Source organism: Mustela lutreola, chromosome 7 (genome assembly GCF_030435805.1).
Source record: "Mustela lutreola isolate mMusLut2 chromosome 7, mMusLut2.pri, whole genome shotgun sequence".
In the NCBI taxonomy this organism is placed as follows: Eukaryota; Metazoa; Chordata; class Mammalia; order Carnivora; family Mustelidae; genus Mustela; species Mustela lutreola.
Window position 1 is genome coordinate 124752674 of NC_081296.1, and position 27156 is coordinate 124779829.

General features: G+C 44.7%; 1 protein-coding gene across 1 annotated transcript in view; it reads right to left on the bottom strand.

The window, feature by feature from the left end:
- Window positions 1-692: 692 nt before the first annotated feature.
- Window positions 693-27156, bottom strand: part of KCNK13 (potassium two pore domain channel subfamily K member 13) — a 113368-nt gene continuing 86904 nt past the window's right edge. Inside the window, exon 2 of the mRNA XM_059182521.1 lies at window positions 693-2545. Within this exon, the coding sequence (XP_059038504.1) occupies window positions 1653-2545 (893 nt within the window). The 3' untranslated portion in view covers window positions 693-1652. The remainder of the gene's footprint in view (window positions 2546-27156) is intronic.

The following is a 27156-nucleotide window of genomic DNA, read 5'->3' on the forward strand; positions in this document are numbered from 1 at the left end:
TTGTAAAGAAAATATTTAGGTTTGCCAGCTGGAAGGAAAGGCAGCTCAGCCGAAGACAGAGCAGAGGAGGGCTCTGAAGTTGTGTGAAACATGGGTGACGAGCCTGGATGTCCCCGTCGGGACACTTGGGTTCCCCTAGGTGTTCGCTGGCAGCCTGAAGAGTTCAGAGTTCTTGTGTCTAAAACACAAGAAAGTTGTATGGGATGCTTCCCAAGGTCCTCCTGGCTCTAATGCTTTCTGCTTATCTCGGTTTCATTAGACATAGTTCCCTGCTTGCTTTTCTCCTGAGGCCCGACCTTTTTCATTTCTAAAATAGCTGCGTGTACCATCCTTATCTTATAAAATCAACAACTACCTCTTATTAACGTTGCTCCCAAACCTCAAAAGGTTCTCTCCTGAATTTATGAAGATCAACAGCCTTTGTTCCCAGCATGGACATTTGACTGGCTCTGGAGGTTATGTAACTAGACTTGTTACAATCCCAGAAGGCAGAACCGAAACAAAGGACAGGAGAAGCCAAATTTTCTTATCTGGCCTAGAATGTTTCTCCAGCCGAGAAGCCAAGATGATGCTCGTATCCCTAAGCATTAATTTCTTGGTGTTTTCTTTTTCTCTGAGCACAATAAATGCCCGTTTAATTAGGTACTCCCTGTCCCTAAGCCCCACCGTCCATAAGGAGCACTCATGTCATCTTAGTTAATAAAGCGAGGATTTATTCAATTTCAGTTCTAGTAAATAGTCAGCCATTATCTCTGCAATAGGCCCCAAGCCCTGGTTAAAAAAAAAAAAAAACATGACAGGGTCTCTGCGACCATTTGGAGGGAGAGCAGTAAGCTATATTCTTTCATTACAATAGTGCGTCTCTCCACTACTTGGCTACAGTTTCAAGGTCTGAAGCTGAATTCCATTTTCTTACCACACGGAGGTCCCACAGACACCTTAGCCCAGCATTAAGATCTTTTTTTTTTTTTTTTAAAGATTTTTTCTTTATCTGACAGAGATCACAAGTAGGCAGAGAGGCAGGCAGAGAGAGAGGAGGAAGCAGGCTCCCTGCAGAGCAGAGAGCGCGATGTGGGGCTCGATCCCAGGACCCTGGGATCATGACCTGAGCCGAAGGCAGAGGCTTAACCCACTGAGCCACCCAGGTGCCCCCGGCATTAAGATTTTAACAATAAAAGAAAGGAAAAGCAAAAAGCAGAGAAGCAGACACAGTGAATAGAACAGGTGACTTCCCTATCTGTGCCACTGGGGACGAATCTGTTCTGAAGGAAGCCCAGGGCCCAGATGTCAGGTGAGACATTCCCCCCACTAGTTCGAAGGGGCAGGGAAGGGTGGAGAATCTGGTTTCACAGAATCAGGACTCCATAGGAACGGGATAACCTTCGTTTGGGATTTTTATTTCCAAATGAAGAACAGAGCAGCAGGAAACAGAGGCTTACTTAAACCCTCCCTCCCTTTGGCAGTTCAAATCCTGGAGGCATATGGGTAAAGGAACAGGGCCAAGGTCTTGGGCTGCTTTGGTGATTCATTCTTAGGACCGATTTAGACCTTAGAGGAGAAAAGCTTTCTATGGCTGGGTCTTCAGAGGGTGATGGGACAGCTCCAGTATGTCCACTCTCCCGGTCCCCACGCCCAGTGTCCAGTCCTCTCTCCTACCTGTCCCCACTGGTCTCTGCCAGCCTGTTGTTCATGATCGCAAAGGCCCCCACCCCGCCTGAGAACTCGTTGTCCCGGGACAGCACGCTGGCCTGGGGGGGGCAGCCGTTGGCTGTCTCCGACAGCTGCTTCTGGAGGATGGCCAGCGAGACCTTGTTGGCGGCCAAGAAGTCCTTCATGGAGATCATCTCCCCTGAGAGTCGCCGCCCATCTGTGTCGCTGTCCATCACCCCGTCCGTGTCTATGGAGATGTTGCACCTGTTCTGGACATTGCCTGGCATGACCACATTCCTCCGTGATGGGAGGAGTTTCCTCTGGCATTGTTGACAGCACCCCCCATCCATTTTCCTCAGGATCCAGTTCACGGACTGTTTGATGATGATGGAGATGACATTGAACAAGGAGTAGATGCAGCAGACGCCCATGAGGATGAACATGAAGTTGGCGAAGCGGTAGAGATCTTGGCTGTCATACTGGGCGTTCTGGCTGCTGACAAAGTCTCCGAAGCCAATGGTGCTGAAGGCCACAAAGCAAAAGTAGAGTGAGTCGAAGTAGCTCCAGCCTTCGATGGAGGTGTACATGGCTGAGGCACAGCAGGAGATGAGGAGGGAGGCCACGCAGAGGATCAGCATCACATAGTACACGGAGGGCTTCCAGCCGGCCAAGCTATCTGCCTCGCTCCTGCTGGAGTTCTTCAGGCTGTCCGGGGGCAGGGCCCCTCGCCTCTGGAGCTGCCGCTGGTGGCATGACTTCATGATGTAGGCGATGACGGTGATGAGGCGCTCCAGGAAGAGGTTGAAGAACAAGATGGTGCTTGCACACCCAATGAGACCATAAAAGATCAGAAAGATTTTTCCTCCTACTGTCGCTGGAGTTGTCATCCCAAACCCTGCAGGAGACAAAAATCAGAGGAGAGAAGAGTGAGGGAACGCAGTCAGGGTCTTAGCTGTCATGGTCGGCAAAGGACCTGAAGAAACAGCTACATAAAGTACTCACTCCTAGCCTTTCTAGGAACAAAGGGGAGAGCTCTCATTTCTTTTTGAAGACACTCAGTGTTGTTCAGAGCTGCGCTGTTGAAAGCTTGTATGGGGCCACTGTGTAAATCAGAAAAAGGCACATCTTCCTCCAGGTGGATACAGGCAGCAAAAAAAATGTCTGGGTGATGAAAATGTGAGCTGGATTTCAAGCCTCCCCTCCGGACTCAGCTAGATGTCCTATACCGTACACAACCCGAACAACGATACTCAGTGGACACCGTTCAGACAAAGGTTCATACAGAAAATCGGCTTACACAGAGACTCATCAAAATTCATTTATTGCATAAATACTTATTCGGTGCCATTCCAGGAACTAGGGATTGAACTGTAGAAAAGCCAGATCTGGTCCCTGCCTTCATGGAGCTCTAGCCTGGTGAGGTGATTACTACACTGTGTAGGTGTTGTGCTGGAGGAAGTACAGTGTCCTATGGCAGCAGCCAAGAGTGGAACCCTTCTCAGACTTGAGGTTCTAGAAAGACTAAGCAGGGATACTTGAAAGCTACAGAGGAGTTAGGCAGGCAAGGAGAGGGGTGTGTGTGTGTGTGTGTGTGTAGTGGTGGTGGTGGTGATAGTAGTGTTCGAGGTGGAGAAACAGCCAATCCTAGCATCTGTAGAAATGAGAAATTTGTTCAAGATGTTCTCATCTTTTGAACAAAATTCTTCAAACATATACCTTCTATTTTGGGAGTGAACACTAAGGTGTTGATTTTTATGGTTTGATCAAATAGAAAACATCTCTCTTGCCTTTACCTCTTACTGCTCACAATTTCTACCTTCTTGACCTTTCTACCCATGCACACAGACATGTTGCTAAGAATACCACCTCCAGGACAATAGGCATCACTAAGAACACCAAGAAAAAGAGAAGAGCAGTGATTCACTCGGTGTTTCTCACTGAGTGGTGCTTGGGGTCAGCTCACCCCAAGGAACATGGAATCCTTCTAAGCAAATGATTCTGTAACCACAAGAAGTCTGATCTGTTTGAGGGGACGGGCATCAAAGACTCTGAATACAAATGCCATTCAAAAAATAAGTACTGAGCTTGCCTCCCTGGGTTCAGCCTTTCATTCAAACCAAACCTTCTTGTTTCCATTTTTTCTTTCTTATCAAGTTCAGGTTCCTAACTTGGGCCCCATCACTGGGATCTTGTGGACTCAACCTTATCCTCTTTCCTGATGACAACCTACTTGTCCCCAAGCCAAAACTTTACTTCGTTGCAACAGCTGCCCATGGCTGCTTCCCAGTGCATGCTGGGAAGTGGTCAGGTCAAACCTTGCTGTGTGGGGGCTTTCTGGGGTCATGACCTTCTGCTGTCCTTGGGCAGAGAGCCAAGGGGTCACCCTTCCCAAACACCTAGCTATACATACTGTGTTACCATCTGGTTTTTCAATTCAATTTTATTTTCCTTCCACAACCCAGAAGGGTCTACATGAGTAGACCCTGTTAACAGCCTATAACCAGAAGACTGGAGGAAGATGGTGAATCTAGCTTTTTAGCTGGATGGAACAGGATGATGTGGTAAGGAAGGAGCGAGGGGCTAGAGATACTTCCATTGGAAGTTATGGTTATGGACCCTAATGGTAGAGAGAAGAGTAGAGCCTCACCTCTTCCCTGGGAACTCGCTCTGCAACTGTTGGCACTGCAGGTGTCACTTATTAGGTATCTTCATTATGTAAAGAAATATTTTGTCTTGGGGCATCTGGGGGGCTCTGTTGGTTGAACATCTGACTCTTGGTTTCAGCTCAGGTTGTGATCTCAGGGTGGTGAGATCAAGCCCTGTGTTGGGCTGCATAGTCAGTGTGGAGCCGGCTTGAGATTCTCTCTCTCCCTCTCCCTCTGCTCCCACCCCACTCCCCTGCCTCTCTCAAATAAATAAATAAATCTTTTAAAAAAAAGAAATACTTCTGTCTTTGCTGTGTTCTCTCTGATTAGTATCTTTCATTCTTATCCTCAAGCTCAAGTTGTAACAAGGTGGTTGTAAGAGTGGAGAATTTAGAAAAAACTGACTGAGTTTAATGACTGAGCTGAGAGCAATGTCTTTCTCTCCCAGGCCAAAGAACACTGAGGAGAACTAAGGTGTCGAGTAATTACTTCCTGGTTATCCTCGGATGTTGGGACACCTCCTCTGGCTCAGTGAAGCAGTGAAACTTGCAAATCTTTCTGGACTAAGAAATGAAATATGAAGGATAGAGCCCTTGCCCCAAAGCCATAAGGCCAGATGGGTCTCACAACTTTTATCAGTGGAGGCAAAACTGAGGCAACAAGCAGGAAAAAAAAGAGAAACTTTTATCCAGGGCCTTTTATTGACCCAACAATATTCCAGGAACTGAATAAAGGCATTGAAAATGGGGAAAGCCAGAAACAGCAAGGGAGGGGGAGAGGGAGGTTCTTGTCAACAATCAGAGGAGAGCTTTCTCACGTGGCACAAGATTTAAATGGGCAAATGTTTGCTTCTCCAAAATATTCCTTTCTGATCCTAGAGGTAACTTAATAATTTTAGTCTGGGAGAGTAGGGAAGTTAGGTATAGCTCTCAGCCAAAGTTGACAACAGTAATTTATTAAGCACCTGTGAAGTTCAAGGGCCAGCACTAAGTGTTTTGGGCCATACAATGATTAGCCGGACAAGGTCCTTGACCTCAAGGAACCTCACATCCAGGCTAGGACAAACTGATATCTACAAAGCAAGGAATAGAAAAGTCAAGGGCCAAAATAAAGGCATGACAGAGTTATCTGGCTTCAGCAGCCCGAAAGTCACCTCACTTGGCATGAGTGACGTACCGGTTCATGACCAAAGCCAACTGACAAGCTTGGTCAATGGACTTCCAATGAATGACACATCTAGGTGATGTGGGGACATGTTCCAGGGATTTAAAATTTCTAGATTCTGTCTTGTTTATTTGGTTTTAAAGCATTCAATTTGATTAAAGAACAGAGAGGCCACGAGTTTTGAACACCTACCATATTGAACTGGGAGCCGCCATTTTTTCAATCAGCAAAACGACAGCAAATGGCCTACGTGGGAGTGCGGGGGAAGCACTGGGAGGCAGCCTCGTATGGTCTGCAGGGAGAAGGGTTTCTACAGCATCTACTGCTCTCAAAGATTAAAAGTGTGGAAGCTCATAACACAGGATTTTTTCATAGAAAGCCTTCCCTTTTTTGATCACCATAACACTGAACATTAGGGATGCCTGGAACAGGAAATAAGAACCTTCCAGGTCCCTCTTGGGGGAAAAAGACACAAGCATCACCAAAGGTCTGCTCTCTGCCGAGTATCACTGTCTCCTTGCACCCTTGCTGTCATTTGACAGATGAGAAGACTACAGAAGCTAAGTAACTTGCCTAAAGGTGGAAAGTCAGAATTAGAACCTAGGTTTGTCTCTCACTCTTGTGCTCTTTCCACCTGACTGTGCTGAGTGAGTGCCAGCCACTGTCAGGTGTAGCATCAAGAGAATTGAGGGAGGGAAATTAACCAAGCGTCTATATTTCATGCTTTACATAGACACCAGACCACAGCGGCTGCCAAATCCAGTACCCAAATCAGGCGATTGGCTTGCATCAGATATTGAAACCCTACAATTTTCATTTACTAAAACACATGTTTCTGAATGTATGTGTGCCTCTCCCAACAAGTGATGTAATTAAGTCAGTTTTAAAAATGTGCTACACCCCATGCATTTCGGTCTCCGTGTGTTTCACAGGCACACAAATGAAACTGATTGTCACAGGTGGTGCTTTTCAGTATATAATTTATTCTCTGTGCTTCAAGCCTGAGGTCATCTGATTTGTGTCCAACCCCTGAGTCTAGGAGTGCCTGAGCTAGCTGACTGAGGACCAAGGGCTCATGAGTTTGGTTTGGAGTCCAAGGACTCCAAGGAAGCTTGCCTGGCAGTCCACTTCATTCTGGCTCCCTTGAACCATTTCAGGTCTGTTTCAATGTGACCCCTGGGGGAGCTCCTGGGACCAAACCAGGCTCCTTGGTGTCTTTGGGGCCAGGAAGGAAGCAGCTAGAGACTGCCATGGTCCTAGTCAACCCCAATAGAGCTTTTCATTTAAACCACAAAGAGAGGAGAGCAGACCTGTAGTCTCCTAGCATGTTATGTCTATTCTGTTGACCAACATTAAAAAAAAAAAAATTAACCAAGGTAAAACACTGAAAAGCTCTGCATGATGTTATTTTCAAACATACAACAGGTAGAGAGAATACTATAATAAACCCTCATTTCCTACTTCCAACAATTGTTAACATTTTGCCAATCCTGGTTCTCCTATCCCACACCATCTTCTTGATTTGCTGGAATATTTGAAAGTAAATCCCAGATATCACACCATTTCATCCATTAAGAAGGATGCACTGGGGCATCTGGGTAGCTCACTTAGTTGAGCATCTGACTCTTGATCTCAGCTCAGGTCTTGATCTCAGGGTTGTGAGTTCAAGTCCCATGCTGGGGCTTGAAAAATAAATGTAAAAAATAAGGATGGGTCTGTAACAGATAAGAACTTTATTTTCCCAACATAACCACACTACTACACCTAATAAAATTAACACTAATTTCTTAAAACCCAGTAATACCTAGGCCATATTCAAATTTCTCAAAAATATCTTTTTACAGATCTTTATGAATCAGTACACCGGCAAGGTCCAAGCTTCATATATTTTAAGTTTCCTTTATTCATTGACAGCCTTTCATTCCCTCCCATTTTTTATGCCATTGATTTGTTGGGTAAAAGCGTCCTATAGACTTCAGTCACAATTCTTTCTAGAAACATTTTTAAAAATTATTTTATTTTTTATTTTTTTATTTGGGAGAGGGAGAAGCAGAGTCCCCACTGAGCAGGGAGCCCAACATGGGGCTTGATCCCAGGACCCTGAGATCATGACCAGACTGAGCCACCTGGGCAACCCCAGAAACATGTTTTTTAAAATGTCTATTATGAGTGCCCTCAGATGCAGCAGAAAATCTCAAACGCTGTACAGAGACATAGAAATTGGCATAAACTGTCTTGAAAGCAATTTAGGAATGTCTCAGTCATCTTAAAAACCTTTGTATCTTTTTCTGTTTTTTTTTTTTTTGGTTGTTTTTAGAAATATGTCCCCCCAAAATATCAGAAATATGACTCATTATGTACACTGATGTTCACCATATCTTTGTTATTAATAATGAAAATCCTCAGCAACTGAAATGTCAGATAGTAGGGAAATGACTAAATAAAGTAGCCATTAAAATGAAGTCATTAAAATGACATATTCAGAGAGTTTTTAATGACTAGAGAAAATGTAAAGTGGAGAAATGCAGAATCAAAGTGTGTGTGCAGAGTGACTCAAGCCTAGTGTGTGGGGCATCCCTGTAAACTATTTGTTGGGTGAAGGAATAAACTTTCTCAAATGCATTTATGCAACTCTATATACATGGTAGCAGTGAAGATATTGTTTTTGGTTTCCAGTAATAGCAAATCATAAATAGAGGTGACTTAAACAGGAAGAGGATATAAATGATCTCTCAGAACATGAAACTTGGAGGTAGGGAAGCTCCAGGGAGTAATTGGGTGGCTAGTCAGATGGCTTTCCAAATGATCTATGAACCCAAACCATTTCACCTTTCTGGCTCTGGCCCTGTCAACAGGTTGGACTAGTTCCTCCCCATGTCAACAACTTTGGGCATTAACTCCTCACACACTAATGTCCAAAGCCAGAAAATATGTTCCTGCCTTGTGTAGGTCTTTCTAAGAGCAGAGAATCCTTCCCAGAAAGTTCCTGGCAAAATTCCCATTATACATCATTAATTAGTATAAGCCCTCTTCTCAAACCAATTACCTGGTCAGGGTTTACTGGAGTTTCTTGGGAAAGATACAGACCCCAGAACCAAGTTCTGCCACAAACATATACAGAAAAAAACAACATAAAGGGAAAGAGACAAAATTTTTAATCAGGTTGTTTCTGTGTGGTGACAATTTGGGTGATTTTATTTTTTGTAATGCTTTATATCTTTCATTCCTTTTATTTATTTATTTATTTTTCTTTCTTTCATTACTTTTTTTTTTTTTAAAGATTTTATTTATTTATTCGACAGAGAGAGATCACAAGTAGGCAGAGAGGCAGGCAGAGAGAGAGGAGGAAGCAGGCTCCCCACTGAGCAGAGAGCCCGATGCGGGACTCGATCCCAAGACCCTGAGATCATGACCTGAGCCGAAGGCAGCGGCTTAACCCACTGAGCCACCCAGGCGCCCATCTTTCATTACTTTTAAGTGAGAAAAATGTGTTAACATATTCTGGAAGGTTTCCTCAAATGGCAGGCAAACACCTCCCCAAAACAATTATCCCTCTTGATTCATTCTTCTCAACACACTAAGAAATTGAAATTTGCCTTGCATAAACTTTTCATCCTCTTTTGATTTGGAAGTTTTAAACCTCTTTAAAAAAAAAAAAAAAGATTTATTTATTTATTTGAGAGAGAAAGATCACAAGTAGGCAGAGAGGCAGACAGAGAGAGAGAGGGATGCAGGCTCCCTGCCAAGCCCAGTGTGGGGCTCGTTCCCAGGACCCTGGGATCATGACCTGAGCCGAAGGCAGAGGCTTTAACCCACTGAGCCACCCAGGCGCCCCTCTGTGGGTGTTTTTAAACAAGACCTTCAAGTTTTAATTGGGATGGAAAATGGGCAAAAACAGACCCCACAGTGGGCCACCTGGGTGGCTCAGTCAGTTTGGGCTCAGGTAATGATCTCAGGATCCCTGCTCAGCGGGGAGTCTGCTTCTCTGCTCCTTCTCCCACTCCCCCTTCCTCTCCTCCCACTCACAGCGCTCTCCTGCTCTAAAATAAATAAATAAATCTTAAAAAAAAAGAGAGAGACTCTATGGATTATTTTTATGGGGGGCATGGAGGCAGGGTTTGGGGCACCAATGATGGAAGACTTGAAGATCTTACCAGGCATAGTCTTTATGTGGATTGTGGAACCACAACTTGTAGAGCCAAGAGGAATGTCACAGCTTTCTAGTCCAAGCTGTCTATGTTATCGGGGGAGGAGGGAAACAGAGGCACTGAAAAGCCAGGTAATCTTGAGGGGTGGAGGCTTGGCTTGAATCCAGGTTCCCCATCCATATTGCCCTCCCTTACTCTTGTTGCCTGTGGTAAATTGTTTTTCAAAGATGATTCTGAGCAAACTGCTCCCATCCCTGTAAGAGGTAAAGCCTATTTCTCTTCCCCTTAAATCCTGGATGACCTTGAGAGTTGCTCTGACCAATCATATGTTGCAGAAGTCATGCTGCATTAGTTCTAGGCTTAGACAGTAAGGAGCCTAGGAATTTTATCTTTCTCTCTCTGGACCCCTGAGTCACTGTATGCAAAGTGTGACCATTTAGCTGGAGAAAGAGTTCCAGCCCCCTTCCAGCCTCCTCAGATACTCGGTAAATCCATCTTGGGCATTCCAGCCCCGGTCAAACGTGAGATATACCAGCTGGTACCTCGAGGAGCCAGAGAACTACCAGCTGAACCCAGCATATCCACAGAATTGTGAGATATGTCCATGATTCTTGTTTAAGCCACTCATTTGGGGCAATTGACTACATAGCAATGAATAATGAAACATCTTCTCTCTTGGGCTTACAATTTTTTCACCAGGCATGTTCTCCCCACCATTTCTGGGTTGTTCCAGCACATCCCTTCATGCTTCATTGATAATTGAGTATAAGGGATTTTAAAGAGTGTCAAGAGGAGGTCTGCAAGGAGTTTTGAATTTAATGGAAATTCCACTTGTAAATCAAGCAAATTCTTGAGCCTGTGTGATATTAAGAAACAGACACCAGCCGAAGGCACTGGAAGGGTGGGATGAAGAAGGCATTCTACTGTTGATACATATTTAGGTCATTTCCATCTTGGGGCTATTAGGAATTGTGTTTCTATGAATACTCTGGTGCATGTCTTCTGGTGAACACACATACATATTTCTCTTGGATACCCATACCAGCAGTGGAAGTGAGGACTCATACGATATTATATGTTCAGCAATGTGGATGCTCTGATTTACCCCACCCCCATCAAAGTATGAGAGTCCCAGCTCCTTCATATTCTTGCCAGTATTCATTTTAACTATTCTGGTGGGTACACAGTGGTCTTAAATAGCATTTCCTTAATGCCTATTAAGTTAAGGATCTTCTCATAGATTTTGTGGTTATGTGGGCATCCTCTGTAGCATGACTGTTCAACTGCTTCGCCCATTTCCTTTTTTTGTTGTTGAATTCTAGGTGACACAGGAACAGTGAATCTCTAGGTCCCCGGTGGGTTTCCAATTTGCTCAGTGAATTTACTGCCCCATCTAAGCAAGGGCATTTGTTCACATGACCTTTGGCCAACCTTATCTTGCACAGCACTCATTCCTCCAATGAGTTATTTCTAACATTTCTTTTTTTTTTTTTTAAGATTTTATTTATTTTGACAGAGAGAAAGATCACAAGTAGTCAGAGAGGCAGGCAGAGAGAGGTGGGGAAGCAGGCTCCCTGCTGAGCAGAGAGCCCAATGTGGGTCTTGATCCCAGGACCCTGAGACCATGACCTGAGCTGAAGGCAGAGACTTTAACCCACTGAGCCACCCAGGAGCCCCTATTTCTAACATTTCTTATGCTAGCCACTATCCTCTACAGAGTAGATTTTGGTAACAACATTTATAGTGCTTAACAGTGACCTCTTGAAAGTAGATTACAGAGTAGACACAGTCATTGATGGTTAACTGCCTCTAGGATATAAGTTGAAGTTAGTTTACACAAAAGTACACTTACCTGTTTATAATGAAGTATCTTATGGTAAGTGACCACTCAAACAATGTAAGACCAGAAAGTACTCATGGTAACACCATGTGAAAATCTTCATTTGACAAACCAGGGTTTGAACCCTTAACTGGAAGTTCTGGCCATGCACCAGATACTGACACATTTGTTCTGTGAAAATTAAGCAATTTCCATTCACCTCACACTTGACTAACCCCTGTACCCTGGTAAATCAAAGGAAAAGGTACAAGCTAATCACTCAAAATCCTACTTCAAGACCTTCCACAACTTTTAAAAGTCACTGCCCTCCCATCCCAAACACTGTTTGTTGAGTTCCACAAGACAGAATTCTGCCAACAAACAGAATTTCATTTTGGCTTGATGGGATTTCACACCATACCACGTTTGTGTTCACCATAATTTCCCTGATACAAACTTAAAAAAAAAAAAAAAAGCAGTTCCTACCAATAATTAAAATCAAGCTAAGAATGTCTCTCCTTGGATCTGGTTCTTTCTTCAAAAACCACCACTGGAAAACTCCCAGTTTAGCAACTTAGCTAAAATGGGGAGAAGACTGGACTCTGTCCCTTTAGAGAAAGTACTGCATGCTAGGAATTAAAAAAAAGAAATGAAAACACTTCATGGAGTGCCAGAGTGGTGATGGGGGTGGCCCTTAATAGAAACTTGGTGTAACAAGAAACTGGGACAAATCGGTCCGTTTGGACGCATGTACAGGAGGTACGGAGGGAGAGGTGTGCATGCTGCTGGAAGACATAGGGCGGCCATCTGTATTTCATAGGCTGTGAGAAGCATGGATGAAGTTTTATGAGTCTTCTCAAGAAAACGCTTGAAGACAAGGGCTTATGAGGGTCAAGAGTTCACCATCAGAACTTACTTCCTCTTGGATCATTTGTAGATGTTGAAGAGAGAGCCGTTGGAGGCAAGTGTTGACATGACATTCAAATCAGGCAATAAACTTATGAGGTTGTAGGCATTGTGCCCAGAACGTAGGCAGGGTGGGGCAGGGGTGGGTGTTTAGAAGATAGCTTCTGCCCTCCAGGAGCATCAACCCTGGTCTAGGAGAGAAAGTACTATAACAACACACAAGAAGGAAACCTGCACTAGGTTGTTTGTCAAGTCAAGTAAACTTTTCTTTCTTTTCTTTTCTTTCTTTCTTTCTTTCTTTTTTAGACTTATTTGCTAGAGAGAGAGTGCATGCACAAGAGTGTGAGTTGGGGGAGGGACAAAAGGAGAGGGAGAGAGAATCTTAAGGGGAGTCCCCACTGAGCTTGAAGCCTGAGGCGGGGCTCGATTCCAAGACCCTAAGCTCAGGGCTGCAGCCGAAATCAAGAGTCAGATGCCTAATGGACTGAGCCACCCAGGTACCCCAAGTAAACTCCTTTTCTTTATTACCTTTTTAAAAAAGAATTTATTTATTTATTTGAGGGAAGAGAGAGGGAGCATGAGTGGGAAGACAGGCAGAGGGAGAGGGAGAAGCAGACTCCCTGCTGAGCCAGGAGCCTGACACGGGGCTCAACCCCAGGACCCTGAGATCATGAACCCAACCAAAAACAGATGCCTAACCAACTGAGCCACCCAGGTGCCCCATAAACTCCCTTTTTGAGTCACCTGCAAAAACACAAGAGAGAGATGGAAGGCTGCTGCCAAGCTTCAGGGAAGATGGATGTTCTGATCATACCTTTATTTACGGTGTGAGAATTCCCTGTGAGGTGAGTGAATAAGGTAGAAGCAAACCATGGTCACTTAGGACAAAATTCTTGAACTTTAGTACACATGAATATTCCCAAAGAAGCTTTTTAAAGACTACAGATTTTCAGACCTTGCCATCAGGAGGTAGAATGGGACCAGAAATCCAGCATCTTAAATTAGGTCCCATAGTGATTCTGGTACACGGACCACAGACCCCACTCAGGGAGATACCACTAGCTGGTGTTAGAGCACAGGCGTGGGAGGATGGGAAACAAAGGTCATGTCGGCTTGGGTAAGATTCTAAAGTAGGGCCCCACCAAAACCAGTGAAGGGTATGATGCTTCCAGGATCCTAGAGGCAAAGGCAACCTTCATTTCTTTGGGGTATGAATATATGATGCCAAAAACATTCAGATGATACATTATATTTGAATAAGCTGTCTTCAGAAGTTCTGGGATAGCTATGGGGCCAGGACAGCAGCAGACTAGACAGCTGTTCCCCTTCCTTTGGACTGGTGGACTTCCAAAGTAGTCAAGGACTTCCTACTTCCTCCATTACCTATGGTGACAAAGGCAATGAAGAGAAGAAAGTGGCACTTCCTTCCCAGCAAATCCATTTTCTGGGATGGAACCAGGTGGGTGCCACTCATGGTTTATTTTTGTAATATGAGGTTTTGGATTATTTGGGTTGTGGGGGAGGAGGGAGATTCAGGAGCACAACGGTGGGCTGAGGGGGGCATTGGTTCTAACCCAGCTTTCTGCACGGGCATTTGCTTATTAACACCTGCTGCCTTGGGAGCTCACTTTGGTAAAGAAAGAGACCCAGATTCCATGTTCCAGGCAGTGCTTTCAGACTCTAGTACCTGAATCACTGGTTCCAGGAATACCCAAGGAGCTTGTTAGATACGGACCCCTGAGCCTTCCCTACTGGATCTGAATCTCTGGGGCTTGAGAGTTCCCTGCCTGCATATCAATGATTACCGTAGAGCTGGAGAATCACTGTTCTGGAGTTTTCCATTCAAGACAGGAGTGCTCAGTGATGTAGTAGACCAAAGGAGGGCTGGCAAGATCTTCCTGCTTTTAGGAATTTAATACCTGCATCCTATTTGCAGTTAAACAGTTCCTACCTTCACATCTGGTGGTGAGAAAAGCAATGGAAATGCTGATTTGGGGGAATTTCCTCCTTCATTCTATGACCTACCGATTCATGAGTTCTCTGGGTCCTTAAGAACAAGGCCATTTGACTGTTTACTCCAGCTCCTCAAGACATCAGATCAGTGACGTAAGCGGATGAGGGCGATGGTGGTGGTTTAGCATGGAGCACTCATTGTAAGCCAGATGCCATGCTTAGCACTTTGCACAGACTCACTTCTTCAATCCTCATGCTGACCTTGCAAAGCGTGAATATTATGTCCCCCTCTTGTATGCAAAAAGCTGAAGCACACAGAGATGACAGAACTTGGCTTGGAGTCCCAGAGCTAGCTAGTTAGAGGCCTGGGTTCTAGTCCAGACTTGTAATAATGTAAGTGTGTGATGCACCACTTATTCTGGGTTTCCCGTTGGTAAAATGAGGATAGGGTGGCCCAAATGAACTCCAGGGACAGATGGATTCCAGTATTCTGTGACTCGGGTGTGCAGAGCACAAACTCGATCATCTCAGGATTCTGGGAAGCGCTCACCTTGTGTCTCTAAGACTCTCTCCTTCTATAGGCCAGGCAGGTGACATGCTAGATCATGTGAAAAACATTTCGATCTGTAACATTTCTCAAAGGCAAAGACGTCACAGGCTGATTTAAAGCACTTCTCAAAGCAGCCCGACAGTGGAAGAGAAATGACATCTTTGCTGTATGTGGTGGTATTTTTCTGCGACAGTTACTGTCGTGGACACACGTTCAGGGTTCTTAAGAGTCCTGATTTCTCTGGAATTTGCTATTTTTTGGATTATCGTTCCTCTCTCGTTTTGTTAACAGCACAGCCTCTTTGATAAAAGATGGTATCGTAGGTAGTAAAGATTAAACAATTTTTCAGGTAATTTCTGAGCTGGGGGATGTTTCTAGACTCCTCAGCAATGAGTCACTTACAGGTAAAAAATGAATTATTGGTCTCCTGTCCATAAAAGCCAAAAACCGGGGTGTAAGACATAAGGATTCTGGAAATCATTTGCATTATGACAAGTCACAATAATTTCCGTGCTCAGAAGGTAATAGAAATAAGCCTCGCGGAAATCAGAAGAAAGTCAGCGCCCGCAGAGGAATCTGACGAATTTTGTTTTCCTGGGAGAGAACGTGGAGTTGTGGGGGGCAATCAGTTCTGGGTTTGATGCCTTCTCCAGCCCTTTTCCTCCTCGTGAACACCGAGCTAGTATGATGGCTGGAATTAGTGCTGTCATTAGTTCTGACTTTGCCCTCATTTGAAAGGGGGGAAATCATCTGATTTACCTCTCTTGGGGAAGTGTCCCTGTTCCTAAGGTTTTTTTTTTTTTTTTTTTTTTTTAAGATTATTTATTTATTTATTTGACAGAGAGAGATCACAAGTAGGCAGAGAGGCAGGCAGAGAGAGAGAGAGGAGGAAGCAGGCTCCCTGCTGAGCAGAGAGCCCGATGCGGGACTCGATCCCAGGACCCTGAGATCATGACCTGAGCTGAAGGCAGCGGCTTAACCCACTGAGCCACCCAGGTGCCCTGTTCCTAAGGTTCTTAACTTGTACAGCAGGACACTGCTCCTTCAAAGCAAAGCACCAACAATTACGTTCTTTCTGGAGTAAAACTGCCCTGCCCCAGAGCCTGAAGAAATGGTTAAGCAGAATGTGACTACAAGACGGGGCAGGTAACTGATCACAGGTGCTTCTCCTTCAGCATGAAGGAGAAGGTCCAGCTCCGGGACCTGTTGAGGAGCTGTGAAAAAAAAAAATCTTCATTTTGATGGGCATCTGGGTGAAGTACAAGTCAGTCAGACTGCCTTTTCAAATTGCTTGCTGCTGGTGAGAGGGATGTCAGGCTCCTGTGGGTGAGTGGCAGATGGTACCCACTTCGGACAAGGCTCCATTCTTCTGCTTGACCTGGAAGGTTCCCAGCCCGCCTTCTCAACAGCCTCTCTCTCCCCTCCCCACAGCAGCTCTATAGCCCCTTGGTGGGATCCTAGTGCTTCCAGAAATCCAGCTTGAAAGCCAAAGACCTAGAGAATATTGGTTGCTCTCTCATCTGTTATGATTTCACTAAGATGTCTGAAGCAGCGAGAATGGAGCATGGCCTGGGCATAGAAAATCATATACGACTTAAGAAATAAATGTGTTGAAGTCCTAGCCTCAGCAATCAGACAACAAAAGGAAATTAAAGGCATCCAAATCGGCAAAGAAGAAGTGAAACTATCACTCTTTGTAGATGACATGATACTATATGTGGAAAACCCAAAAGACTCCACTCCAAAACTGCTAGAACTTGTATAGGAATTCAGTAAAGTGTCAGGATATAAAACCAATGCACAGAAATCAGTTGCGTTTCTCTACACCAACAACAAGACAGAAGAAAGAGAAATTAAGGAGTCAATCCCATTTACAATTGCACCCAAAACTATAAGATTCCTAGGAATAAACCTAACCAAAAAGGCCAAGAATCTATACTCAGGAAACTATAAAGTACTCATGAAAGAAACTGAGGAAGACACAAAGAAATGGAAAAATGTTCCATGCTCCTGGATTGGACGAATAAATATTATGAAAATATCTATGCTACCTAAGGCAATCTACACATTTAATGCAATTCCTATCAAAATACCATCCATTTTTTTCAAAGAAATGGAATAAATAATCCTAAAATTTATATGGAACCAGAAAAGACCTCGAATAGCCAAAGTTGGTGGCATCACAATTCTGGACTTCAAGCTCTAATACAAAGCTGTCATCATCAAGACAGCATGGTACTGACACAAAAACAGACACATAGATCAATGGAACAGAATAGAAAGCCCAGAAATAGACCCTCAACTCTATGGTCAGCTAATCTTCGACAAAGCAGGAAAGAATGTCCAAAGGAAAAAAGACAGCCTTTTCAATAAATGGTGCTGGGAAAATTGGACGGCCACATGCAGAAAAATGAAATTGGACCATTTCCTTACATCACACACAAAAATAGACTCAAAATGGACGAAGGACCTCAATGTGAGAAAGGAATCCATCAAAATCCTTGAGGAGAACACAGGCAGCAACCTCTTCGACCTCAGCCACAGCAACATCTTCCTAGGAACATCGCCAAAGGCAAGGGAAGCAAGGGCAAAAATGAACTATTGGGATTTCATCAAGATCAAAAGTTTTTGCACAGCAAAGGAAACAGTTAACAAAATCAAAAGACAACTGACAGAATGGGAGAAGATATTTGCAAACGACATATCAGATAAAGAGCTAGTGTCCAAAATCTATAAAGAACTTAGCAAACTCAACACCCAAAGAACAAATAATCCAATCAAGAAATGGGCAGAAGACATGAAAGACATTTCTGCAAAAAAACCATCCAGATGGCCAACAGACACATGAAAAAGTGCTCCATATCACTCAGCATCAGGGAAATACAAATCAAAACCACAATGAGATATCACCTCACACCAGTCAGAATGGCTAAAATTAACAAGTCAGGAAATGACAGATGCTGGCGAGGATGCTGAGAAAGGGGAACCCTCCTACACTGTTGGTGGGAATGCAAGCTGGTGCAACCATTCTGGAAAACAACATGGAGGTTCCTCAAAATGTTGAAAATAGAACTACCCTATGACCCAGCAATTGCACTACTGGGTATTTACCCTAAAGATACAAACGTAGTGATCCAAAGGGCACCTGCACCCGAATGTTTATAGCAGCAATGTCTACAATAGCTAAACTATGGAAAGAACCTAGATGTCCATCAACAGATGAATGGATAAAGAAGATGTGGTATATATACACAATGGAATAGTATGCAGCCATCAAAAGAAATAAAATCTTGCCATTTGCGACGACGTGGATGGAACTAGAGGGTATCATGCTTAGCGAAATAAGTCAAGCGGAGAAAGACAACTATCCCATGATCTCCCTGATATGAGGAGGTGGAGATGCAACATGGGGGGGTTAAGGGGGTAGGAGAAGAATAAATGAAACAAGATGGGATTGGGAGGGAGACAACCATAAGTGACTCTTAATCTCACAAGACAAACTGAGGGTTGCTGGGGAGAGGGTTGGGAGAAGGGGGGGTTATGGACATTGGGGAGGGTATGTGCTATGGTGAGTGCTGTGAAGTGTGTAAACCTGGTGATTCACAGACCTGTACCCCTGGGGATAAAAATATATTATATGTTTATAAAAAATAAAAAATTAAAAAAAAGAAATAAATTTGTTAGTTGTAATATGGTAACATACTCTCCCCAGCCTACAAATCTGCCCTATAAACTCATGAAATTTCCTATGTGTTATGGACTGACCATTCAGGAACTTGCAAACTCCTATGTTGAAACCCTGTTCCCCAGGGAGATGTATTAGGAGGTGGGGCTTCAGGGAGGTAGACAGACCAGGAGGAGAAGTTAGCAGTCTGAAAACCGGAAGGGAGCTCCAGAGCCCAGCCTGACCTCAGACATCCCACCTCCAAAACAGCACAAAAAAAATTTCTATTGGTTATCAGTCAGCCAGTCTATGGTGCTTGTTACAGCAGCCTAAGTCTGTATGTTACTATGTTACTATGGTACCATTATGCACTTTGCATGACCTAGAATCTCCTAGAAACATCTGGCAAACATCCTCGTATTTGCTATGAACATAAACTCTAGACTTAGGGAACCAAAGCTCCCTACAGAAAATGAAGCTTTTCTTCCCTCTTCTTCCTTCTTTCCTTCTATTCTGGCCTCCTTCTCCCCTCCTTCCATTTCTTTAAAAGATTCTTTGGAGACATACGGCTCATACCTCATTCTTTTTTTAGAGGCACCTTCTTGGTTGTATCTAGAAGAATCAGTGCTCTGTAATAAGCTATACTTTGAGGGCGCTCCATTGAGCCCTTTTCTTAAAAACATTTAATTTTGATATTATTATTAGTTCTAAAAAGCAGTCATAACTTTCATTTGCCCAGAGCCAGTAGGGAATTCATTTCAGAAAGCATTGTGGTGCTCAGGGCACAAATAGAATTGGTATAATAATTTAACTGCCAGAGGAAATGTTAGAAAATACTGTCTGTCGCACAATGGTATTTTAGCTAGGCATGGGGAGAGAGAGGGCTGATTCGTTAGGATTTATTTTTCCACTGAGGGAATAAATCCCAAAGACAAATAGCACCCATGAGCTCAGGCTGTCAGCCCAAACATGGGGTCTTCTTAGTAAGTTAAAAAATGGAAGTGTGGGGCACCTGCCTGGGTGGCTCAGTGGGTTAAGCCTCTGCTTTTGGATCAGGTCATGATCCCAGGGTTCTGGAATCAAGGCCCGCATCGGGCTCTCTGCTCAGCGGGAAGCCCGCCTCCCGCTCTCTCTCTGCCTACCTATGAGCTCTGTCTGTCAAATAAATAAATAAAATCTTAAAAAAAAAGAAAGAAAGAAAGAAAGAAAGAAAGAAAGAAAGAAAGAAAGAAAGAAAGAAAGAAAGAAAGAAATGGAGGTGTGTTGGGTCACCTGGGTGGCTCAGTGGGTTAAAGCCTCTGCCTTCGGCTTAGGTCAGGATCCCAGGGTCTTGTGATCGAGCCCCGCATGGGGCTCTCTGCTCAGTGGGGAGCCTACTTTTCCCTCTCTCTCTGCCTGCTTCTCTGCCTACTTGTGATCTCTGTCTGTCAAATAAATAAATTTTTTAAAAAATGGCAGTGTGAAGAGTCAGATGGCAAGTCTGAGACGCCCAGCACAGACCAGAATTCGGGTTCACCCAGAATCTGCTGGCCTTCTTGTCAACCGCACTGTTAATGCTGAGCAGGACCAGATCTGGCGGCAACAACCGAAGGCTGGAAAAGGACTACGTCATCATTGTCCCTGGGGTGATGACAAGAGGAATGAACAGGGGCACGTTCAGACAGAAGGTACCGAAGAGAGAAGTTTAAAGCTTGAACTTGATCTCAGGGACTGGTCCTATCTGAGTGGACGCTCACTGGAGGCTTTTGGGAGGTAACACCAAAGGATGTTCTTCTGATGAAATCATTTCTAGCCGGCTCTATAAGGAACATTGACCTAAGTGGTCCCTTTACACCTGAAAATTGTTTTATTTTCTCTACTTTTCCTCAGTGTTCCTTCTCCTTGACAGGCCATCCTGTTTTCATCTCTGTGTCTTCAACAAACTTTTACTGAGCGTGTTTACCTCACGCCAGACGCTCAGCTACTAGCTATCTGTGAATAAGACATGTGAGCTCCCAGTTTCTCGAAACTGTGTTTCTTCCACAAGCTGTGCTCGCTTTCTTCACCATCTCCTCCTTTGTTGCCCGTTTCCACGTGCTTCTCTGTCTTTTCTATTTCTTCGTTTATAAATTCCTGCTCCTATCGAGTCCATTTTCCTGCTAGGATACTTTTTCTTTTTCCTACTGATTTGAGAGAGCTCTTCCTATATTTTGAGAAAATTAATGTGCTACCTTTTATGTACGTTGAAATATTTTCCCCAATGTATGTCTGCCTTTTATTTTTACATAAATGCTTTGCGCTTTGCCAAAGTGTAATTTTTATGTAGAAAAAGCCATCAGGTTCCATTAATTTTCCTTTATGGCCTTTGTCTTTAGGAGTCATGGAGGGAAAATTCCTTCAGGAAAATACTAGTATTCACTTATGATTCTAATTTTTGAAAGCCGTTTAATAATGAATTCCTCTCCGTGTGTGGTAACCTAGCTAAAATTTTTAAAATAGTTTTTCTCAGCACATTTTTCTTTAAATGTTTTTAAAGATTACTTATTTATTTATTTACTTGACAGACAAAGATCACAAGTAGGCAGAGAGGCAGGCAGAGAGAGAGGGAGAAGCAGGCTCCCCGCTGAGCAGAGAGCCCGATGCGGGGCTCCATCCCAGGACCCTGGGATCATGACCTGAGCTGAAGGCAGAGGCTTTAACCCACTGAGCCACCCAGGTGCCCCTCAACACCATTTTTTTTTAAAGATTTTATTTATTTATTTGACAGAGAGAGATCACAAGTAGGCAGAGAGGCAGGCAGAGAGAGAGAGAGGAGGAAGCAGACTCCCTGCTGAGCAGAGAGCCCGATGCAGGACTAGATCCCAGGACCCTGAGATCATGACCTGAGCCGAAGGCAGCGGCTTAACCCACTGAGCCACCCAGGCACCCCCTCAACACCATTTTTAATCAAAATTTTTATTGAGATAATTACAGATTTATAAGCAACTCAAGAAAAAATACAGAGTCTGCTGATACTTCACCCAGTTTTCTCCAAAGCTAATGGTTTGCAAAACTACAGTGTAGTATCACAAGCAAGATGTTGACATTGATTGAATCCGTTGGTCTTATATTTCCCCCCATTTATTTGTATGTGGGTATGTTCAAGAAAATTTTTTTTAGATTTATTCATTTATTTGTCAAAAAGAGAGAGAGAGAGAAGCACACGAATGGGGGGAGTGGCAGGCAGAGGGAGAAGCAGGCTCCCCAGTGAGCAGGGAGCCCAGTGCTGGACCAGATCCCAGGACCCCAGGATCATGACCTGAGCTGAAGGCAGACACTTAACTGATCCACCCAGGTGCTCCCTGTGTGTTCTATAAAATTTTGTCCCGTGTGTAGGCTGCCCAGCACCAGTTTTAGTCTATACTTTTCAAACTCTCTTGAAATGCCACTTTTATCAGAAGCAAATTTCCTACATTTGGTAAGAAATAACATTTTGTATTTTGTCCCATCGATCTGTCTGTCCATGCAGGGACGGGAACCCCAAATCTCAACAGTTCTCTTTCAATACCCATGACAACGCCTCTGCCCGTCCGCTCCCCTCTTGTCTTCCTGCTCCTTTCTCCTTTTTCTTTTCAAAACGGCCCCGCTTATTTTTATGTTCCAATTCTCCTGATGAGCTGTAGAGTCATTTGGTTAAGTTCCAGAAAAGATTTTTGGATTCTGATTGGAGTCGCCTTATATTTAGAGACTCATTTGTGGAGAAATGACACCCTTACCAAATTGAGTTTTTTCCACCAGGAACACAGTGTATCTCTCTCTGTTTATAGAAATCTTTTTAAAACGAGCCTTAGTAGAATTTTGTCCTTGTTTCCTATGAATCCTGTCCAAATCTCGTCACACGGATTCCTGTTTCACAGTTTTCTGTCGACATGAATGAGCCTTTCCCTCCACCACATACATTTTTTGGTTGTCTTCTTTCCCCTTTTTTTCCCCCCAAACATTTTATTTACTTATCTGAGAAAAGCCAGGAAGCGGCAGAGGGAAAGGGAGGAGCAAACCCCTCGATGGGCAGGGAGCCCAACACGGGACTCCATCCCAGGACGGGATCCATCCAGGATCGTGACCTGAGCTGACGTCAGATGCTTAACCCCCTGAGCCACCCAGTATATGTGCTGCCAAAGCGAGCACCCCCTGAGCCACCCAGACACCCCGGTTGTTTTCTTACTGATTTTTTTAACTATGAACAAACATATGTAACATAAAATTTGTCATTTTAACTAATTTTTTAAAGAGTTTATTTATTTGACAGAGAGAGAGATCACAAGTAGGCAGAGAGGCAGGCAGAGAGAGAGAGAGAGGAAGGGAAGCAGGCTCCCCGCTGAGCAGAGAGTCCGATGCGGGGCTCGATCCCAGGACCCTGAGATCATGATCTGAGCTGAAGGCAGAGGCTTTAACCCACTGAGCCACCCACGTGCCCCACCATCTTAACTATTTTAAAGATATAAAGCAGTAGTACTAAATTCATTCACAGTTTCTACAACCATCACCACTACTGATTTCCACGACTTGGGCATCATCCCAAAGAGAAACTCTGTACCCACGGAATGGTAACACCCTAGTCTCCCTTCCTCCCAAGCCCCCAGCAACCTCTTTTCTATTTTCTGTCTCTATGACTTTGAAATCAAATGGTATCTGTCCTTTTGTGTTTGGTTTCTTTCCCTTAGTATCACGTCTCTAGGTTCATCTGTGCAGTACCATGTGCCACCACTTTGTTCCTTTCCATGGCTGCATCATAGTCCTTGTGTACTTGTAAGTCACATGTCACTCATCTGTTCATCATTAGCAAACATTTGGGTTTTTTCTATCTTTCGGCTACGGTGAGTGATGCTGTGCACACCGGGGAATGAGTATCTGTTTCAGTCTTTGCTTTCAATTCTTTTGGATATAAAGAAAACAGAGTTCACAACTTCCTATTAGTGGCATACAGTAGGACGAAGGTGTTACATGTGTTTTAAAGAGAGAGCATGGAGGGTAGGGGCAGAGGGAGACAGAGAATCCCAAGCAGGTTCTACAACCAGCACAGGGCCTGACGTGGGACTTAATTTCATTACCCTGTGATCATGTCATGAGCTGAAATCAAGAGTTGGGCACTTGGCCAATGAGCCACCCAGAGGCCCCTTATGTTTCTAACTAGGAAAAAATATTACCATCCCCCTCCCCAGTAAAAACCCCCAAACAAAACAAAAATATATGCACTCATCCTTCAAGGCCCTCACCAAAGTCCTTTCCTGCTTCTGGCAGGCCCTGACCTCCCTGAGCTCATGGTGACAATTCTTGACGAACTGGTCCATTCCTAGACCATGAGCTCAGCATGCCCCAGATAGGCAAAACTTTAAAATTTAATTATTAAAAACCAAACAAACCAGTTCTCTCTTTGTGCTTTTGAACATTCTGGATGTTTCTTTGCAAAGGCAAAGGGGATGGTCAGAGTAGATACAATAGAGAGATTCTTCCAACCTTGCCCAAGTGCTTCAAGGCTCAGAAGGCAGGATGATTTCTCTGAAGGGACAGGTTGTCCATCAATGTCTAGGTACTTGCTGTAGCGGGCTAGCTGACTTAGAACATGCTGTATATCTCGCCTGTTCTCCTCACAGATAATTTCTCTTTCTAAGGTGGGTGTTGTTGTTGCACCATGGCCTGAAGGCCTGGGTTGGGTTCCTGATCAGAAGTTCTTGTATCCTGTTAGGTGTTAAGCTCCTTAAAAGCAATCTTGTCCTGGAATCCCCTATGCACACGTGTTCATGTACGTGTGCACGCACACACACACCAGCTAAGAGGACCAAATCTGGGATCAGACTGTCTGGGTCTGATCCGAGCCCCAGCACCTTCCCAAGGACACTCAGGAATAAAGGTGTGCAGGGAGGATGTGGGCCCCAGCAGGGTCCGATCATGGCCTTAACCTGGACCAGGTTACTCCACCTATACCTCAAGTTTCTTCATCTGTGACCCAGGATAATAGCTGGATTCACAAAAATCATAGGATTTTTGTGAAGACTGAATGATCTAACACAGGGAGGTGCTAGAACAAGGCCTTAGAGTTGGAAGAGTTAATTCTCGATGGCAGGCAGCTGTTCCTGATGTGCGGTGGTGCTGGGCACTGGGCCTCACACATGGTGTTGGCTAAGTAATACCTTCTGTGAACTTGCATTTTCATTGTGCACCTTGGGAAAATTTATGTCATCACAATGGCCTAATCCCATGGAGCACAGGCCACCCTGCCCTCCTGCCCTCACTGTGGCACCTAGAATAGAATTTCCCTTTGTGTTTGCCAAGGAGCAGTTGCTGGCCACAGACAGCGTGCAGTGATCCCACGCATCCGCTGACTGGCTGGGCACGGGGCTCCGGGAACAGCAGGTGCCTGGAAGGAGAGGAGGACCAGGCACGGAGGCCTCGGGTTCCACTTCTGATCTCTAATTTGAGCAGAGAGGCCCTGGCTCTGCTTAGCTGAGGGGCCCAGAAGCTCCCACAAAGGCACTCCTCCAATGAGGGGGCCCCCCGACTCCCACAGGCCCCGCTGGAACAGCTCCAATGTCAGAGGCCTGTCCCAGTCTGTGGTTATCTTGCATATCTGGCCATTTCCACATCTCCCGCAATAGAACACAAGCTTCTTGAGGGCAAGGGCCTTGTCTCATGTTCATGGCTCTATCCTCAGCACCTAGGCCAGGGCAGGCATGCAATAGATGCTTGCTGAATACTTGGAAAGAAAGGTAGGCAGACAGACAGGAAAACCACCTTCTTCCTTTTCCTCATGGTCTATTCACCCACTTCTGCCTCAAACACTGCCTCCAAGAAGCCTTCCCTGATTCTCCAGCTCTCCAGAGAAGAGGACTCTGGTCCGACTCTCTAGACCTACAGAGCAAACAGTCTGAATTTCTCCATGTAACCCACCCTTTCCTTACAGCCTTTTCTCTAGTTGCTGAGAGCCAAGAAAACAAGACTATAAACTATTCAAAGGTGGAACTGTGCCCACGTTGGAGTCACATCCTTGCTCCCTCTTGCCCCCAGAGGCCAGCCCAGCTGTGTCCACATTTATAGATCAAGGCATGGGTCAAATCATGAATGCTTCTTTTAAGAACCTGGACTTAGCCTGCTCCCCCACCCCCATCAGTGACAGATAATAAACAAATAATCTTTGTTCTCCCATCTCTTTCCCTGATAAACACCAGCTGGGAAGGCATGTTGGCGGGGGCAGACGGAACACTTTTAGCCCGGGTATCTTAGCACAGCCCCTCAAGGGAGGCCCCTGGTGCTCTGTGCCACCTTCTCTCTGGGCCACTTACAGGTCTGCTCTGGCTGTGGTCGGTTACATCCCTTCTGCCCTGTGGTCAACCTGAAGTCTTATGCATCTCAGACCAGGCCACAGGACCAAACCTCATTAGAGGATTTCCCGGGAAGGGGGGTGGCTTATCTCTATTCCCATCTGATGCGTAGCAAAAAAAAAAAAAAAAAGACATTTTTCTTGGTTTTGGTAAAACTGGATGCTAAGACAGGGTAAGTCTAATGGGATAAAAAGATCCAGCACAAACCTAGCAGCCTGTTTATTGACTCTAGTTCAATTAATATGCTGGCAAACTGGGAATTACAACAGATAGCAGACACGTGTGCAAATATCGAAGATCAACAAAATGGGTTTATGACACAGATTCTGCCAGATTATATCTATAATTATCTTTGATGGTATTTCAGATTCTTACAGCACATCACAAAAATGAGCACACAGTCTTTTGAAATAGCACCAATGGGAGTGTCTAATTATGTGAGATTTTTACTGCTTGATATCCAATAAATGTGTTTCTCTAGATTTATTCGAGAATAAGCTCTAGTTTCGCCAGAATCCAAACATACCCAGTATGCAACGTGCAAAGGCTCCACCGCTGGCCTGGAGTCATACAGAACTGACTGGAAAGGTGCCCCTGGGACACATGTGCAGGGCTGTAAGGATCCCACAGGGGGATCGAGGGGAGGGAGAAAGTCCTGCACCATGAAGCAGTGGACCTCCCGCTTCAGTTACTCGTGCCTGGACGACCCTGGATGTGATATTGAACCCGTCAGTGCCTCAGTCTCCTCATCTGTAGGATGGCATGATGACGACAGTAATACTTACCCCACAAGATTGCTGGTCAGATTTCATGAAATGAAGTGGACAAGGCACCTGCCAGCCTCCCAGAGGTTTCTCCCTGAAAATATTCCCTGAATATTTTCATCCCTCGCCCACAGTCACCAATCTCATCAACACTATGTCACAATTCTAGGTGGTTTCAGTATTCATAGAGAATAGAAGGTCGCTAAAACACCCTGGTGTGGACTCTCCTGCGCAGCCTCCCCCTTTGGCCTATTAAATCATTCTCTTCATTTGGTTTCCAAGACATGAGTCTTCTGGTTGTCTTCCTTACTCAGTAGTTTCTCCTTCTCAGTCTCCTTTTCTGGCTCTGCTTCACCTCTCCTGCCCCTTTAAAGATTATATTTATTTTTTTGAGAAAGAGAGAAAGCACGCACAGGCCAGGCAGGGTAGGGAGAGACAGAGGGAGAGGGAGAAGCACACTCCCTGCTGAGCTGGGAGCCCAATATGAAGCTCGAGGCCGGGATCCTGGGATCATGACCTGAGCCGAAGGCGGACACTGAACTGACTAAGCCACCCA